General features: G+C 38.7%; 2 protein-coding genes across 9 annotated transcripts in view; both read right to left on the bottom strand.

Moving 5' to 3' along the window:
• Positions 1 to 96: 96 nt before the first annotated feature.
• On the bottom strand, positions 97 to 10,905 carry poglut2 (protein O-glucosyltransferase 2). 3 transcript variants are annotated; one of them, XM_044365829.1, is made up of 10 exons: positions 10,835 to 10,905; positions 7,239 to 7,444; positions 6,823 to 7,028; positions 5,659 to 5,736; positions 5,317 to 5,489; positions 3,951 to 4,188; positions 3,122 to 3,331; positions 2,772 to 2,861; positions 2,392 to 2,496; positions 97 to 507 (listed from the first exon to the last, which is right to left on the bottom strand). In XM_044365829.1, the coding sequence occupies exons 2-10, from the start codon at positions 7,318 to 7,320 to the stop codon at positions 490 to 492; spliced, it is 1,200 nt and encodes a 399-aa protein (XP_044221764.1). In that variant the 5' UTR covers positions 7,321 to 7,444; positions 10,835 to 10,905; the 3' UTR covers positions 97 to 489. The 3 variants fall into 3 exon arrangements, with proteins under 3 accessions (XP_044221764.1, XP_044221763.1, XP_044221765.1); XM_044365828.1 differs by having other exon boundaries at positions 10,369 to 10,884; XM_044365830.1 differs by lacking the exons at positions 7,239 to 7,444; positions 10,835 to 10,905 and having other exon boundaries at positions 5,659 to 5,753; positions 6,823 to 6,911.
• Positions 10,906 to 11,988: 1,083 nt separating this feature from the next.
• stxbp5l (syntaxin binding protein 5L) overlaps positions 11,989 to 17,269 on the bottom strand; it is a 159,543-nt gene continuing 154,262 nt past the window's right edge. For all 6 annotated transcript variants that reach the window (XM_044365755.1, XM_044365756.1, XM_044365759.1 and 3 more), the window contains 4 exons: positions 16,630 to 16,795; positions 15,813 to 15,924; positions 15,382 to 15,602; positions 11,989 to 14,911 (listed from right to left, as the gene is read on the bottom strand). In XM_044365755.1, coding sequence (XP_044221690.1) covers positions 14,870 to 14,911; positions 15,382 to 15,602; positions 15,813 to 15,924; positions 16,630 to 16,795 — 541 coding nt within the window. In that variant the 3' untranslated portion in view covers positions 11,989 to 14,869. The remainder of the gene's footprint in view (positions 14,912 to 15,381; positions 15,603 to 15,812; positions 15,925 to 16,629; positions 16,796 to 17,269) is intronic.

Genomic DNA, 17,269 nt, shown 5'->3' with positions numbered 1-17,269 from the left:
TTCCACCTCTGTCTACTACTATCAGCAATATAAACAACATTGGCCTTTGGCTACAGATCATTGTCTTTTTACTTATCAGCTACAGAGCAGCAAACATGGAGCTGACATGATTTATTTGTTCAGCAGAAGGACACTTCAGCAGGTCAGCTGATGGTGACATTGCAACTTGGACATATACAGATAAAGATCCTTATGCCTGAATACATCCTGCATGAAAGACAATACAACTCTATTTAATAGCACTTTAAAAAATAAATTTGGACTCTGCATATGTATGTAAAACAGTGTCTGAGGGGGCAAGAGAGAGTTTATAATACAAAAGAAAATTACAATAACTTTAAACATATAAAAAGAAAGTATTTATTTTAAAAATCAGATAACATGTAAAATTCAAAATATTGTCAAAACATTCATACAACTTATTCACACTTTATTATTTGGCAACATATGAGATATGAAGGATTGCTCTGTAACTGGACGACAGGTGAATCAAAGTTCATCCTTTGCCTGAAAAACAAACAAAAACATTCATGTTAGGATCAGAAGGACAAAAGTGACTCTAGAAAATGTGCCAGCTTTCAAAACACATCATGAACTGGCTTTAGTGTGTGAGAAGAAATGTGTGCCTCCAGGTACTGAACTTAGACTTGTCTTGTACAGAGTTTACAACACAAATTTAAATGAAAACATATGTGTAAAAGTCCTTCAGAGTAATATACATTTGTGCAACAGTTTAGTCTAAACTGTCACTCAATCAAACTTGAATATGTGCACTAGTTATCATATTCAAATCTCATTGTGTAAATAAATGAAAAAAAAAGAAAAATATGTTAAACTTTGCAGTTTACAGTTTGCTTTAATAATATTTAAATCTACACACACCCATGTTGCCTGAGTAGACCTCTAATAGCGCAGGCTGTCCAATATCCAGCTGATTTGAAATACTGATTATTTATATTCTTGTGTTATAAATAAAATAATACAACAGCAGAGAGGAAGAGATGCTGCGTGGCTGTAGTGAGTCCAAGGACAATGACAGAAGATGATGATTTATGTTTACAACCCAACCCACACAGTCCCCATCCGCCAGGCGGATTTTGATCTGACTGCAGCTTAAGACTGTGTGGGCATGTACAAACTACTCCTAACTGGCATCTCCCTCACACTCCTGTGCGGGACAACTTACACCATCATCATTAGGTACATGCTAAAACTCTACCGGCACAGTTTGAGCCTGTTGGCCGTGATTTCCACTCCATTTCAACTCAACATAAAAACAGAACATGCCATTGTAAGCAAGAAAGACTAATAGAGACGTTGTGCTCGGAAGTGGCTGAATCCAAATGGAAAAAAGGATTGTATTGTCCCTGCCCCTGTTATGTAACATACAAAAAGCCAGCAGGGACAAATGGAGCGCAGCTGTTGAAAACATCTGTGTGGGTGTGCAGGGCCTTTGCTGTTTTGAGTAATTTTTATGTTCAATTAAGGAAGATGCAGTGGCATCTTTATGCACACCAGAGGGAGCCACACACTCAAGAGTAGAAAGGTGTGTCTTGAGGCCGAGTATATATATTTTTCCTTATTAGAACTATTGCCACTGAAAAGCTTAAACCCAACAATGTGTTTGCCACAGATAAAAGCTATTCTAGTTTATTCTACTACAGGTTTGTCACACCCAAGTCCTGACGTCTAGTGATGTAACATGATGTTTTTAATGAGGTCTTTGCCCACTACGTCCTCAATCATGTACAAATTAGCAGGCATATCTATCAGAGAGCAGACAACTGAAAAACTCTCTCTACATAGAAGTCCATCACTTGACATAATACAAATTAGTGTAAGCCTCTTTCACAAAAGATATTCTGGCATGTCACAGTAGGAAAAGCACAGGCGTGAATAATAAAATTAACATTGGCTGAGTCCCACTATCAGTGTCAGGATCCTGGTGTAGTGCACGCTGGCTCACAATCATACTGTCATGTCTTACATAAACAATGGCTCCCTACACTTATATGTAGAGGGAGCCATTGTTATTGTTATCAGTAACACCTGTGTTTTTCCTAAGATAGAAAGTCTAAGTGTTTAGTGTGAACGAGACCTAATACAGAACAGAACAGACATTATTACATTATATGTAGGAAAGATAAACTAAGCATCAAAGCATGAAAGTGTTAAACCTCATAGTAGACAGGTCTTGCTACTGTTTCAGCATGTTGCCATTTCTCTTGTGCAGTGTGTATTTGGAACAAGTTTTACTACATGTGTATTAAAACAGTCTTAATGACATAACTGGGTCTAGACTCTAGTGTTACTGATGTTTTGTTGTAAGCTGAGGTGAGGTAAAACACCACCAAAGTCACTGATGAAAGGGAATCTTACTGGCGCCCTTACCTGCGTCCTGTGGCAGAAACATGGAAACAGGTCGTCGCCGGGCTGTGCTACAAGCTCCATGCCCTCACGAACCTTTGGCTCTGTAACCTGGAGTTTGGCGTATTCCTACGAGAAGAAAATCTGTATTATAGAAAGGAACATCACTAGGCCATTACAACACATTTCTGAATGATGTGAAAACATTGTATTCAGAATGACATATTTAATGTAATACAGTGCAAATGCAATATATTTTTTATATTAAGTAGTGTTGTTGTCTAGTAATGCTGTTGGTATTACTGTTTGTTAGTGTAATTATGGCTGTTGTGTCAGGCAATGGTGATCACCTATAGCTTTTCAATAGCTCAATTCCTTTAACTCTGCAGCTGTAGAAATGTTACCTGGAAAAGTTTGTAGTAATAACAAAATATCTTGTCTCCCATGAGATGATTGCGGGAAAATTGCTGACCCGCCAGTGCAATTTTCTTCACCTGAAAGACACCAACAATCACGGCAACTTGGGTTATTTTTTCCAATCACAGCCACACAGAGAAAATCTCCTCCATTCTGACACAATAGTGCAGTTATTTACTATGTTGCTATTTATAGGGGTTAACACATAAACACAAAGTATCAACACATTAATCTGAATATGATTAAGTCAAATTGGACAACAGCCAAAAAACTGGTAAAGCAGTGAATGATACACTTCTTAAATACCACTCCATAATCATTATCTAATCATCATCACCTCTTCATCGTGGTCACGAGCCCACTGGATCTTTTCCAGCAGGTCTCCGAGGTCCGCCTTGATTGGGATATAGTGCTCCCATGGCCGGAGCTCATTGTAGAAATGCTCGTAGTAGCCAGAATCTTGCTTTAACACGACGCTGTCTCCTGCCAGTAGGTACGGCAGACGATACGCTGCGACAGTGCCATCAATGTTTATTTGATACTTGTACTGGTGGTGGACATGGAACAAAAAATAAAAATTAGATTAAAATGTAGTAAAAACTGCTTAATATTGCCATTTAGGATAAAAAGAGACTGGTTTTATGAATTAAACATGTGTGAAAAGAAATTGGAAAGTAATTTTCCATTTACACATTCCATTGGAGATGTGTTTCTGGCCACCAAGCTAGCGTACATACATATAGTAGTCACTGGCCTTTTGAACACTTGCTTGGTCCATCATCTCCTGAGAAAAATACCTGGGTCTGATGGGTCTGATGCTTGTTAGATGCTTTTCTTCTCTCTCCAGACACTAGATTACTTCAGCTCTCTTTCATTCTATGTATAATGTGCATACTCAACTTGTCTGAGCTTGTTAGCTGGAAATGCCTTCTTTTGGTTGTAAAACAATTAGCTGAAAGCTGCAAAGAGCTGCAGATGTTCCTGTTAATTCTTATGGGGTATAGTAGTTCTACCAACTCTTCATTATTACACACTTGTTTCAAGGTTATCATCAAAAATATCAGACCCCGCATTTGCATAATATAATTAACCACTTTTTTTTTTTTATCTGGAGGCATTTTATGTATGACTTACAGCAGACATCAGCCACACGGGTGCACTCTCACCTTGAAGAAGTCAAAGAAAGAGACGTGTTTGACCAGCGGCCCGTAGAGACTCTCGTCATGTTTGAAGAAGAAGAAGTTGGTAAAAGCAGCATCTATCATGTCGGGGTGAGCCCTCGACATTTTGACCAGCTCCAGGCGCTCCTGACGACTGTCCCGCCCTCTCCAGAAGGCTGTAGCATTCTTCTCCGGCCATGGTGGCCCTGTATTGGCCTGCACTGACATCATATCCAGGCTTACTCTGTTGATTAGATGGACAATATGTTGCATGTCAAACCTCATATACATAGATAATAGACATACTGACGTGCATGTATGTATCAATTACGAATGTCATCTTATTATTTTGCCAACATATAGGGCTGACCTCATACTGTAACTTTTGGCCTCATTGCCTATAAATTACATTTTATTTGTACCCTGGAGCACACATATTGCTTTTTTCCTTTATGAAAAACTGTTTCACAAGTTCACTGTTGTAATTTAAACAAAGCTTTGTCATACAGAGATCAACAACTACAGACACAAAAGCACACTGGATACATCTGGTGAGCGAGTATCGCTCATTATACAGCGAGTTTCTGCAGGGCATAAAGTTAATGCACGCTTGTTATGGAGAGATGTTTTGTGAACTCAATTTAGATGTAAAAAGCAAAAATATTTTGCTGTCACATCCATATAAGCTGTTTTGCACTACATAAAAATGCATGAAGCATCACTTTCTACAAGCTGAGAGGTGAGATGAGGAAATAATAAGCTTCCTGACAGTTTTATTTCTGTTGAATTATTCAGGCTGCAGTGTGACAGTGTCATGGCGCTGTCTGTTTACACAAGCCCACTTGTCCCCACTGTCATCTGCCAAGGGAAGCGGGGCGTGTTAGGAATCGTCATGACGAGGATCACCTCACATTTCAAATTCAATCCGGTGGACATATTAGACTAAATTAATATTCACACCAGTGTGCTTTGAAGGAATGCAATAAGCCAAAAAAACCTTTTTTTCACACCTACTCCTAATCCTGCAGCATAATTCACTTCCTCACTTTCACTTGTAAGTTTATTAGCTGGGTCTCTGGTTGGCTGGTTCCCATTCTCCACAAAGAAACAAACCTTTCATAGCCAACATTCATACGTACAGGCAGTGAGTATTTGATACTCCAAAGTGATTTTCAATGGGGTAACCCTTTAAGGTTGTCCAGGAGTGAATAGTTACGCATTGGAAGCACACTCACTCAAAATGAATGATATTGCCAATTGTGAAAACTCTCGAGCAAACTAAGTAACATTTATTCTGCACAAGAGCTGACAAATCTTTTAGCTTAATACAAAATTTGCTGAACATTTGGTGTTTATGGATGCATAGCCTTACCTTCCCATGGTCTCGAGGACAGACTCTGTCAGGTCATAAGTGGGCATAACAATATCTCTGGTATTGTTAGAGCCACACCAAGAGAAGATAGGATGAATATTCTGTGTGGGTTTCCTCTTTTCCAACGGCCAGTCACCGAGGTTAACAAAAAACTCCATATCAGGGAGCTGCACCTGGACACACAACACAGCAACACACCATGGAGAGGGAAACGGTGTATGCACCTCTAAAACGTCTAGTCATCCGAGAGCAGGTGATAAAAAAAAATCTTATCAGGCGTGCTGTTAAAAGAACCGACATGTTTCAGGACTACAAATTCACAAAACTTTAAAAACAGCTTACCTTTCTGCTGAGTGACAGGAGGATGGCATCCATAAAGATTCTGAAACCTACATGCTCACCAAATGTTTTAACGTAGACCTAAAGGGAATGAAAAGCTACATGAACATAAAAACATATCATGCGTTATTATAAAACATCTGTATATACTATAAACACAAAGTCCTGTTGCAGCATAGTGAATTACTATGAATATCAGTCTATGGAGAGTTATAATTTAGCAGTGGATTAATAATAATTTACTTTTAATAAAATATAGCCTGTGTCAACATCAATTTTTCTTCACTATTAAGAAATACAGTTTATCCGTCCGTAGAACCAGACTCCATGTTTAAAAACAGGATTTTGCATGAATCTAAATAACCAAATTTGTAAGAAGACACTCGTCCTGTCTGAAAACACAATGTATAAATTACAATGGGACTGTAAATCATTGACAACTGACAAATTACTGGATGTTCCCAGGTAATGCTAGCACTGTGCGAATAGTGCTTTACACATATCACTGTTACAGCAACCTAGATTCATTTCCACAGTGGTATTTTGAGATGACTGTACCCTTGAACACCTGGTTGATACACTGTTCTTACAGGTGGATCACATAGCTCCAGGCTCTCCTGGCTTACTATGTTATCACACAGCCTTAACTGAAGCTGAAGAAATACTACACTTTATTACTATACAGCCCTTAAGTTATGATTGAATTTGAAAGAGAATCTGAGAGAATCTTTTATTTTGTCACTGTTTTAGTTACAGTTAGAACAATATATCAGTTTGATGGTAGATCAGGCTGATACTGACCATTTGCTCCAGGGAGGATTACTCAACAGCTTCAGTAATGTCTCAAAGAGTGAAAAATCTACGATAAAACATATCTCACGCTGCCATTAAGAGCTGCCAACCCTGGTAAAATCATTTCATTAGTCTCTCTTTTGGTGAAGTATAAAGGCTGTTTCAGAAAAGTCTCCGTGTTGATAAGAATGAAAAATAAAACATCAAATACGGGACGTCTTCACATGCTATCTGATACTGACAGCTTTGATCTGATGATCAGCAATGATCCAACATAACTCATATTTGTAGAAATCACCCGCGCTGCCGTACTCCGCTCTGCTATCTTATTATATCCGGTGTTTCTGATGTAATACTTATCCCACTCTGAGCTACCTTGTTGTCTTTGACAGTGTAGTGGCAGAGGCTTTGTCGCTGTCCAAAGCGCTGCGGGATCTCTTCAGCGTTGCGATCTGGGTCGACACTGGCGTAAAGGGACAGATCTCTGTCTATCTGTGGGAAGGACTGAGGACAGTGCATGTGGTCCTCCCATAGGGAGCTACTGGGCTGGGGACAGTCACAGCCCTCATGGTAGACTGGACCTGTAGAGGGAAAATACATGTAACATCTTTGTCAGTGACTAGAAAAACACAGCTGGTGAACATGCAGGTTTACAGGATGAGTAGGGAGTAGTACATGTCACTTGTCTTAATGTTAGTAACATATATGGCTATATATAAGTTCTTTTGATGTCTTTGGATGTCATCTCATCCCAAAAACACATTTTGCAGGCAGTCTGGATTGTATTCTACCTTTCAGGATGAACGGTGACTTGGCAACGTGTTTGTCCTTCAACAGAATTTGGATGTGAATGTCTGTGTAGCTGGCGTACATTCTGTAGCGAACCAAGAAGGACCCATCGTGACGATCCAGAACCTGGATCCAGATCCTGGTGAACTGCTCCGATGGAGAAGTAATCTTCACTTCAAAGGTTTTCTCACCGGGTGATGTTGTTAAACTGTGGGAGAGAGAACATGTATAGCTTCATTTCAGCTTAAAGACCGTCCAATGGAATTAAATACAAATTATAGCCTATTGATTGATATATTGAGTGTTAAATTGTGAAGACACAGTATTTAAATCCTTATGAGACTAACTCTGTAATCATACAACTGTCTTGATTGTTAACATGTTGGGAATCTTTACCATCTCTACCATCCATCTCATATTATGTAGCTGAACATCACACTGAGTGAAATAGTGATAAAATATTAAACTTAAACTAAAAATATATGAAATATAACCCAGTGTTTTCCATGCATACCATTTGGTTGGCTCATCTAATAAGTTTTCCCCTTCCCAAATGTACATTTTGTTAGATATTTGTATCTATTTTTTTCAAAAGACAATTTAAAAATGTAGCTGAAACTGTGGTTTGATTGAAACATCGGCAGAGTTTTAATTGAATTTTTTTTTTCCCTAATACACCAATAATGACATGTAATTTTGTAAGAGTCTGACATTTGTAATCAGAGTTACACTTATCAGACATGGCTATCTTAAGTTAATTATGCATTTAAAACTCAAAGACCAAATGAAACGGTGACTTAGATGCTTGACTGCTGACTTTCAGCTTTAAAGCCTGAAAGTATTTCTCCTTAACATATTCACATTTGCATAAGAATCAATCAAAGTTAAGTTCAACTAAGAGTCAAACATTCAAAAACTCTTCTAATCTGCTTCATCATGACTCTGTGGGTTTTGCTTGATTTGCAGACTTTATTGAAATGATCTTCAGCTCTGATTGGTGCACCGAAATAAGTAACATCATCTTTTTCCAGCTGAGCCCCATCCACTTCGAACCAGTGAGAAAAGCAAGGGCATGAAACACAAATACAGAAATCTCTCGTGTGAAAATAACACAACTGTCCGAACTTAAACAGAAAACTGTGTGTTCATGTAATGGTCCATCACTCACAGTAAGTAGGTAGTAGGGTCTTTTTGAATGTTTACATCCACCTCAGTTGAAATCTATAGTATCTGTAGCCCTTGCACACAGTCCCCCAATTTTTTGAGGACAGAAAGTAGTTAGATAATATGTGGTTTTGGTTCAATACATAGTCTTTCTTTGTCCCAGACCTGTGCTGCAGACATCTCCACTTCTTGTTTGTTTTGGGGGATTTTACTTCCAGTCTAGTCTGCAGCAAGTGAAACATTTTCTCAGTTGGAATAAGGTCAGACGACCGACTCGACCAGTTAGAAACATTCCACTGTTTGGCTATAAAAAATTCCTTCGTTTCGTTATCTATATGTTTAGGATCTTCACTTGCTCATCACCTAATATGGATGTAAAACACCCTCAAAATCCATGCTTTAACTTCAAACTCACTGTTTAATTTCAGACTAAATGTGCCAAAACATAATTGTTGTCATAACTTGTAACTACACTGTAATTAAATGTAACAAGTTGTGCTTTGCAGACAGGGTTTTACAGATATCATTTCATGGCCTCTTGGTTTTGAAATGATGTTACTGTGTCACGTCTGTACCAGCAGACAACAATAATGTCGTGTTTTGTAGCAGGCGAGACATGAATAGAACCGAGAAACTGATAGCTATCTTGAGACGCAGAGCATGTGTGAAAGTGACACCCACTGACACCTTCATTGGGCCCATGGGAGCTTTTTGATGAAGGGGGTCATTGGAGGTCGGCTCACATGTTTCTCCCTGGGGCACAAACTTTCATGTCTGCTCTCTCACCATTAGACTAGTTTAAAGTTTCAACTTTCATACTACACCGCATGTGGTTGAAAGATTTACTACGTTGTCCTTTATTTGTGGTTATACACTGAGGCATCAGCGTAAAAGCTGCAGACACCAACAGGATAGACAGAGTGCTGAGGAAGGCGGGGTCTCTCCTGGGGGACCAGCTTGGACCCAGCAGATGTGGTGGCTGAGAGAAGAATGCTAGTCAAACTGCTGGCCAGCATGGACAACACCTCTCATCCACTTTATGACCCTCTGGCCAGGCAGAGAGGAGCACGTTCAGACTCTACATACATTTGGACATTTGCTGTTTTGCACACACTGTTCTTAAATAGCTTTTGTATATTTCCACATTTGTACATTTCAATCCTGTAGAATGTATTGTTTATTTTATCGTTATTCTTATCACTACCCTTATTTTAATTTTTCTTCTTGTTGTGTTATTCTATTCTATTGCTATTGCTGCTGTAACAGGGATTAATAAAGTAACCGCCTACCTATACAGTATAAGGTGCCAATAGAAACACCCAACCTTTGTCCATTGTCAACAAAATTGGAAGGAGGTTATATTTTCCACTTGTCTGTCATTTTGCAAGTAGGACATCTCAGAAAGAATCATACAGGCCTGAATAGGAAACAGTTTCCTGGACATTACATTTGAAAAAGTGGGACTTGTGTCACATTTGAGTACATTCATTTTTTATGGGAAAGCTAGACATCAGGGCTTTTAAGTTCTGCAGAATATTATACAACACATATTCTTTAGCAAAACAAACACTGAAGACAGTGTTCAGACAAAAATAACCATACTAGGGGCTGCATCTCTGCTAATTGAAGTGTTGATGTGCAATTGTAGATCTTTGCCACAGACTGATGTGTTTATTAAATTACAGTTATAGACACAAATCAAGTCGTTTAGCTCTCGCACAATCACCTGATAAAACAAGTAACATTATTACACAGTATTTTCATTAATATATGAAATAAATGTGACTTATTTTGCTCAAACTGACCAATATTATCACATTATAGCTCCATAGCAGGATGCTACGTGGAGAACTTGAAAGCAGCATTGCTTGCCAATTAAATTTCACAGGTTGCAGCTGGAAAACCGGCCATAAAAAAGAAGGGGGAAAAAAGAAAGAAAAATAACGGCGCCATATCAGGCCTACTCACTTTCTTCCCGAGCTGTCCACAGCCTGTATGTAGAAAAATCGAGCAGGCAGGACGATATTTGTCTCCAGTCCGGGTCCCCACACTAAAGTTTTGGCAGCGCTGGGTACCGAGTCTGCCAGAGCCCCCGGGAGTTCATGTCTGAGCAGATCCAGACAGACCAGCGGCAGCAACCACGAAAATAGTCGAGGCAACATGATTGTCCGGCCAGTGTCGACTTCCCGTTAACGTCAGCCGTTACTCGTCTTCCTACAGAGCTTCACTACCTAAACTTGCCATTGTTGTTGGTTTAAAAATGTCCATACCACAAGAGGATGAATACAAGTCTTTAGGTGACGTTTTGGCGTTAGTCAGTTCAGTTTCCATTTGGTGAAACAAATTTCAACAGTGGCATTGCCAGTGGCTTGTATGTGGCTAACATATACACATAATTTTGTGGTTTTTGTGTGTTCAGTGGTAAACCACCTACCGTTAGCTACTCCCAAAAATCTTGTTTCTTCTATAACTATCTGGTAAATGACCAAGGGGCGGGATCAGTAAGGGCGATGCGGCTTTTCCGATTGGTCGCCGCTCCACCGAAGTGATTGGCTGAATGAACAGAATCTGATTGGACGTTCATCCGGAAGTAAAGGCTTTTTTCTGTTCTGTCTTTTTCTTGAAGAAAAAGCCTTATTTTTCCTTTTTGGGAGTATTTTTTTGGAAGTAAAAACCTAGTTTTCTCTGCCATTGAAAGAACTGCACTTAACATAAATCTCATTGACGGTACAGAGGAGAGAAATTGATTTTTTTTGTCATGTTCAATTAGACACCTCATTGAGTCAAATAACATGATTCCTTAAAGTCCATGTGGCTCAGCTTTTGGATTCCAGGTGACGTTTTTCTTTCTTTTTGGAAGTAAAAGCTGTGGGTAGAGTGAATTTTAGCATGGCTGTATGGATTTTGATTTTAGCTTATTTGATGGCAATTTTTTATTGATAAAATTATCTTTCTTCCTCTCCTACATACTTACTCATCCCCCACCAGACCCACACATTCTCTTCCCTACTAGACAATATTTATATTATTTTTAATATATGAAATTGAAATACTCAAATAGCTAAATTTTGCACCCAAGTGCAGTATCATAATTTGGCTGTAAGTGAAGGAAATTATAACTAATGGATTTAAACTCTCTAAAATTGGCCCTCCTTTCTAGGCAAAAAAATGAATAAATAAAGACCAACAGTGATCTTTCTTGAGTTGAAAGAGGACAGGTTCACCCAGCAGCTGGTTCATCCAGCAGCTGGCTCAACCAGCTGAGGGGAAGAAAAATAATGGTATATTATCATTATCATGGTCATATTTCTGAGAAATGCATTTTTCTTGTGAGATGATAATTTGCTGAGGCTTCTCATTGTGTTAAATCAGGTAACATAGTAATTAAAAAAGACATGCTGCACTTTCAAGCCTGCTTGATGTGAGGAAACATCTCCTGTCTGCGGGCTAAAATGGTCGCTGATGTTAAGGTCCTGAAATGAGAAGGTAAAAAGCTCCAGCAGGAAACACTATGTTGCACCTACATACAAGCAAAATGACAGCAGCTGATTCTGGTTAGGGACCAGTGAAACAGAGCTCTCAACTGTGTACATCAATCAATGTTTATTTCAGTTTGCTTTTGCATCAACATATTTTCATTTCTTTTTTGTCAAGTAATTTCTATTACACTAGTATAATATCAATAGGAACAAAAAGTGGTAGAATCCATTTAAATAAGACAAACTTTGCTGCCATCATTGAGAAAACCAGAGAAATGATTTTTCAGGATACTACAGTGCGAAGAACTACAGAGTTCCAGTGATTTAGACAGAGCCAGAATACCAGATACAGTACCAGCAGTAACAGGTACAACATATACAGAGAAAAATATCCCAAGAATGTCTTTATCTTTTATCGTTTTTTTTTTTTTGTTTCACCTTTCTCCCAAGATTGAACTGTACAGTTAATATAAAAACCAAAAACATACAAACCAAAAACATACTAACAAAACACCCTGTCATTAGAAGTCTGATTTTTTTTTTTTCAATTTTCTGTTTTTGTTAGTTTTCTCTGCAACTGAAAGAACTGCACTGAACACAAATCTCATTGACGGTACAGAGATAGGAGAGAAATTGATTTTTTTTTTTTATTGTCATGTTTAAGACACCTCATTGAGTCAAATAACGTGTAATTCCTAAAATCCATGTGGCTCAGCTTTTGGATTTCAGGTGACTTAGGTTTGGTGACAAACAAATGGTTTTGAAGGCCATTTAAGCCTAAGGAATGTCTCAGCAGCCTGGCAGGAAGCAGGCAGAAATGACTAGCAATGCAGAGAGACTCACTTGTGTCTGTGTTTCTTATTTTTTTAGGCTTTGAGTGTATATGTCGCTGTGCATATTTTTACGTGAGAATGACGACAACACGATCAAGGCTAGAATGCTTAATATGTGTCGACGCTTGTGTGCATAAAGGCCTGATGTGTGAGAGATTGATATCAATAATCCTCTGTTTGGTTTTTCAGATCAATTCAAACTACAGACAAATACACAAGTACAAGATATCCTCCTCAGTTAATGCTGTTTGCCCGCGTCATGTGGCTACCCATTGACATGTACAACACAATCACGATATGATACACAACCATGTATCATTAAACATTTGTTGTTTTTAACATACAAGAGCCTTCCTTTGAGAGGCCATCACCATCAAATATAGGACTGCGACAAGAGGATATCATAGTCATCAAGAACAATATTGAACCAAAAAAGTAACATATTTGCCTTCAGTTGAAATTGTTGCAAATGTTTTACACATGTACATAGTTTCTTCACTGACTCACATCTGAACATTACTGGGAAAAAAAAAAAAAAAAACTTCTCCTGAACCATTGACTGATAAACGACTCACGAGGGAGTTGGTAGCGATTAAATGGACGTGATGCCAACTCCTCTTTGTACTGCCATCACACAGACAGCGACGATCACTAAAACAAACAAAGTGTTTGTGATTATGAAAAGAGGGCCGTCTGGGTTTTTTTATCGAAAACGCTGAAAACGCGCAAATCACGACTTTTAAAAGACGGAGGTGGAGAGAGATGGGAGCGTGTCATTCATTTCTGATTGCTTTGGCAGAGAAAGAGTGTGTTGTTTTAAACATGTATGGCACTCTTGCTCTCTTACACGCACACACACACACATACACACAACCTAATGGCTCACTGAACTTGTACATTTGACAAAGGCAGCTAAAGACTGAAATGGTGAACCAGCAAGAACAAAAAAATAAATAAAAAACACCCTCATGTATTTTTTTTTTTTTTGTCTTTAAAAGAAAACAGACTTATTTGACTTTTGAAAAATGCCCTCTGTGGCCAACTCCAAGGTCTATGTCTCATCTGACTACCACATATTAGCTCTTTGTTAGTTAGTTTACAGTGAGTGGATTCACTCATCTTGTTTTTTATGGCACGTGAGTAGTACATAGGTTTATAAACACACTGTGTCCAGAATACATTTTTAACTCTTTTAAGCCTTTGCATACGTCTCACGCTTATCTGTTCTCTGTTTTTTACACAATTCTGGTTGGGGAGTGAAATATTCCACATCATCATTTAACACTTTTGTAAGTAGCAGCAGCCGAAAAGTGAAATTAAATCAGAGTGATTAGACTGTGCAGAGTTAAGTGTAAATACTACTGATCTGTGTTTGCACTGTGCAGCCCAGAGTAAATGGTAAGAACATAGTTTTACAGTAGCATTATTTTTAGTGTGTGTAGAGAAAGCTAACTATGTGCATTTATACTGTGTCAAGTAATATTTGCTGAGACTAAGAAAAACATTTTAACAAACCAAAAAAAAAAGAAAATAAAAAAGGGAAAGGAACACAAGTTTTGGCTTAATAGCAATGCAGGTATACATTTCCCTTTTTATATATAGTTTTTTGTCAATATTTCAAAAAATATAAAGTTTTTCATAGTTTCTGTTGTTGGCTTATATCATTAAATAAAACTTTTTATTTTTGTATCTCCTGTTAAAGTAGCATGCTGCTTTTTAATATGGCAGTTGGATATTTTTAATAGTCATCCATTTTAGTTTCATGCATTTCATGTTGGTTTCTTAACTTTTGAGTATCTACACAGTGAGGTCCATAAAACCCAACCACACACACGTACTCGCACGCACACCTGCACGCACGCACGCACGCACACACACCCACCCACACACAGACAGACTTGTCGGTTATCTCCGGTTCCATCTTCAGCTCGTCAGGTGCTGCCATCCTCTCTCTGTCCTTCTCATCACATATCTAGACAAGGAACCTGTCCTTGTCCATCAACAGTGTGACAGTGCCGTACGTATAGCCAGTTCAGAAGCAGCAAAGACAAAGTCACTCTTGAGTCTTTCTTTCTGTCTCATCTGCAGAGTGAAAGTCCCCATCCTGGCATAAAGCTCCCAGCGGTCCAAGGGCAGTCTCAACCGTCTGTCCTGCTTTTAGAACTGGTACCACTTCTTGTCCTTGCACTTTAACATCAGCTGTAAAGAGACGTCACAAAATGTCAGTGGTGAGGAATAAAGCTATTATAGCTATATAGCTGTATAGACCGGATTTCGTTGGAATAAGACCACATAAAAAATTTTTAAAAATTAAAAAATGCATTTTTAAACATCGGCATGTCGTTCTAAGAGTAAATAGATGAGAACATATTGGAGAATTGTCGCCACCATGAGGTCTTTTTAGGGGTGAAGAATGTCAGCGATAACTACGGTTACTGTACATCATCCTATTATTGTGTATTTGTGTCATCATGAAAATGAGTGATCAGTTTCATTTATTTCTTTTTTACCATATCCTCATTTTAATTTTATTTCAGTTTACAACAGTATTTGTAAAGGCATGTTTTTAAATATCAAATTAGATCAAATTAGAATATTGACATTTTGTATTGTAATTTTTCTCCCTACTAAACATATTGTATATAAAACATCAATAGTCTTGTTTTCACCTCATGAGCATGTTTGGAGAAGGTTTCTGCACTGGTCATCATTAGGGCGGTGCGTTCTTCCAGCTCTCCCAGTCTCTGGCCTCTCTCATCCAGAGCAATGCGAGCCCGAGCCAGATCACCCACGGCTCCGCTAGCTGCAACCTTCATGCCCTCCAACCCCGCCTGCCCAGGAATGTGCTGGGCCAGACTCCGAGAAGCCTTTCCAGCTGCTGCCTCACCAACTGTGGACCACATCAGATAAACAAGAGCGAGAGACAAGAGCATTAAAGAACAGGAGACATATAAATGAAGCACATCCTGGTTTAATATTATGGCTATGAGGCATTTTAGCAAATTGTTAGTACAGTTAACCTTAGGTTTGAACCATTTATTGAATGAATGAAACACTTTATATGGAGAAAAAGATTAAAAAAAAGACCAAAAAAACGCACAGAGCTCCTCTCTGTCGAATGTATGGGCATTTCCTCCAAAGAAGCCCTTTAGAAAGCCTCTGTTCTGGGCTTCTGGCGTTTCTATTGGTGTAAACAGCTCTCCCAACATTTCCTACAACAAATGAAATGAAAGTTAAATTTAAAAAAAACAAGAAAAGCTTAACAAACAATACAGTTATAGAACAATTCTTTCTGATCTGGAACCAGAGGTGTAAAATTGAGGTGTGAAATTTGCTGATCATACATTGGTCATCACTGAGATAAGGTGGGTTTCCTCCTTTTATCACCTCTGTGAAAACTGCTATAATTCTGACACATATATAACTATATGATAATGTAAGTCCTAACAGAGGAGAACCAGACTATAATCTGAGCAACTACTGTTTGCCTGTAGGTGGCAGTATAGCAGCATCATGTTACCAGCTCCACCGGTGACTGTTCTCATTATAGAGAGTGCAGTGATGACTCTTAGTAAGAATAAACACATCTAGGAATATAAATGTACCTATGTGTACACACGCATACACACACTGTAAAATCATATCCATGCAATCAACCCAGTGGAGTTCAAACCATCGTGACAAGTGTGACATTTCACCTTAGTGGCCTCCGTCAGCACCGGGCTTCATCCGGGGTGGGAACAATAGCACCTGCTTATTTACTGCACCAATACTTTTCTGAACTCAGAGCCAAAATGTGAGGCGACACGAATTAGAACAGCATTCATGCGTACATCGATACATGCATGGATGCCTTAGATAGATAGCTAGATAGATAGCGCGCACACACACACACACACGCAGACTGCAGTGCTGACCTGCAGGTTGTCACACATCTCCTGGCTGTATGTAATTCTCTGGATCTCTGTCGGGGAGCTGAGATACAGCGCCTGCCCCCCGTTGGTGAAGCAAAAGGTTCTTGCAATGCGCATGTCTGTCAGAGGCAGGTAATTGACATCCATCAGCGGTCTTAGACTGGGCAAACTGTGGGCAGAGTGAGAACCATAAAAAACATGTACTCTGCAAAGCAAACAGCAAACAGCACCACAAATCACAGTCAAATTTAGGCTACACAGCAAGAGAAAAGTGAAAAACATGATTATCTAATCAGTGTTAATCTAAGAATTATTTATCACATTTTCTTGGTAACAAAGTAGTTTAATAGTGAACATTTGATACACAGAAGACTGCCTTTAGTCTCACAATGTGCATGAAACAGCTATAAATAAAACTTTCTTCAAATGAATAAATCACATGAAATCAAATGGTATTCTTGGAGTTAAGAGGTATAAATAAAACAGGACGAAACTGTGCCATCAATTATCTCTACATAGAAAATGCAGTCACATTACACTTGAAGATTTGCTCTGCTGTGAAAAGGTATATTTAAAGAACAGAAACCAGTTAGTCACAGTGTCCTCAAATTAAATATCTATAATGTATCACAGTTTGCCTGTG

This window comes from Thunnus albacares, chromosome 11, assembly GCF_914725855.1.
Source record: "Thunnus albacares chromosome 11, fThuAlb1.1, whole genome shotgun sequence".
Lineage (NCBI taxonomy): Eukaryota > Metazoa > Chordata > Actinopteri > Scombriformes > Scombridae > Thunnus > Thunnus albacares.
Note: the sequence above shows the minus strand (reverse complement) of the source record. Positions and strands in the feature narration are given on the sequence as shown.

Excerpts from the sequence above, each read along its gene's own strand:
- poglut2 (XM_044365828.1), bottom strand. The coding sequence starts at position 10,562 with ATGTTGCCTCGACTATTTTCGTGGTTGCTGCCGCTGGTCTGTCTGGAT. Across the intron at positions 7,029-7,238 it reads GTCACCGTTCATCCTGAAAG|GTCCAGTCTACCATGAGGGC; the intron begins GTAGAATACAAT and ends TTCCCTCTACAG. Across the intron at positions 5,737-6,822 it reads ACACTGTCAAAGACAACAAG|GTCTACGTTAAAACATTTGG; the intron begins GTAGCTCAGAGT and ends CATTCCCTTTAG.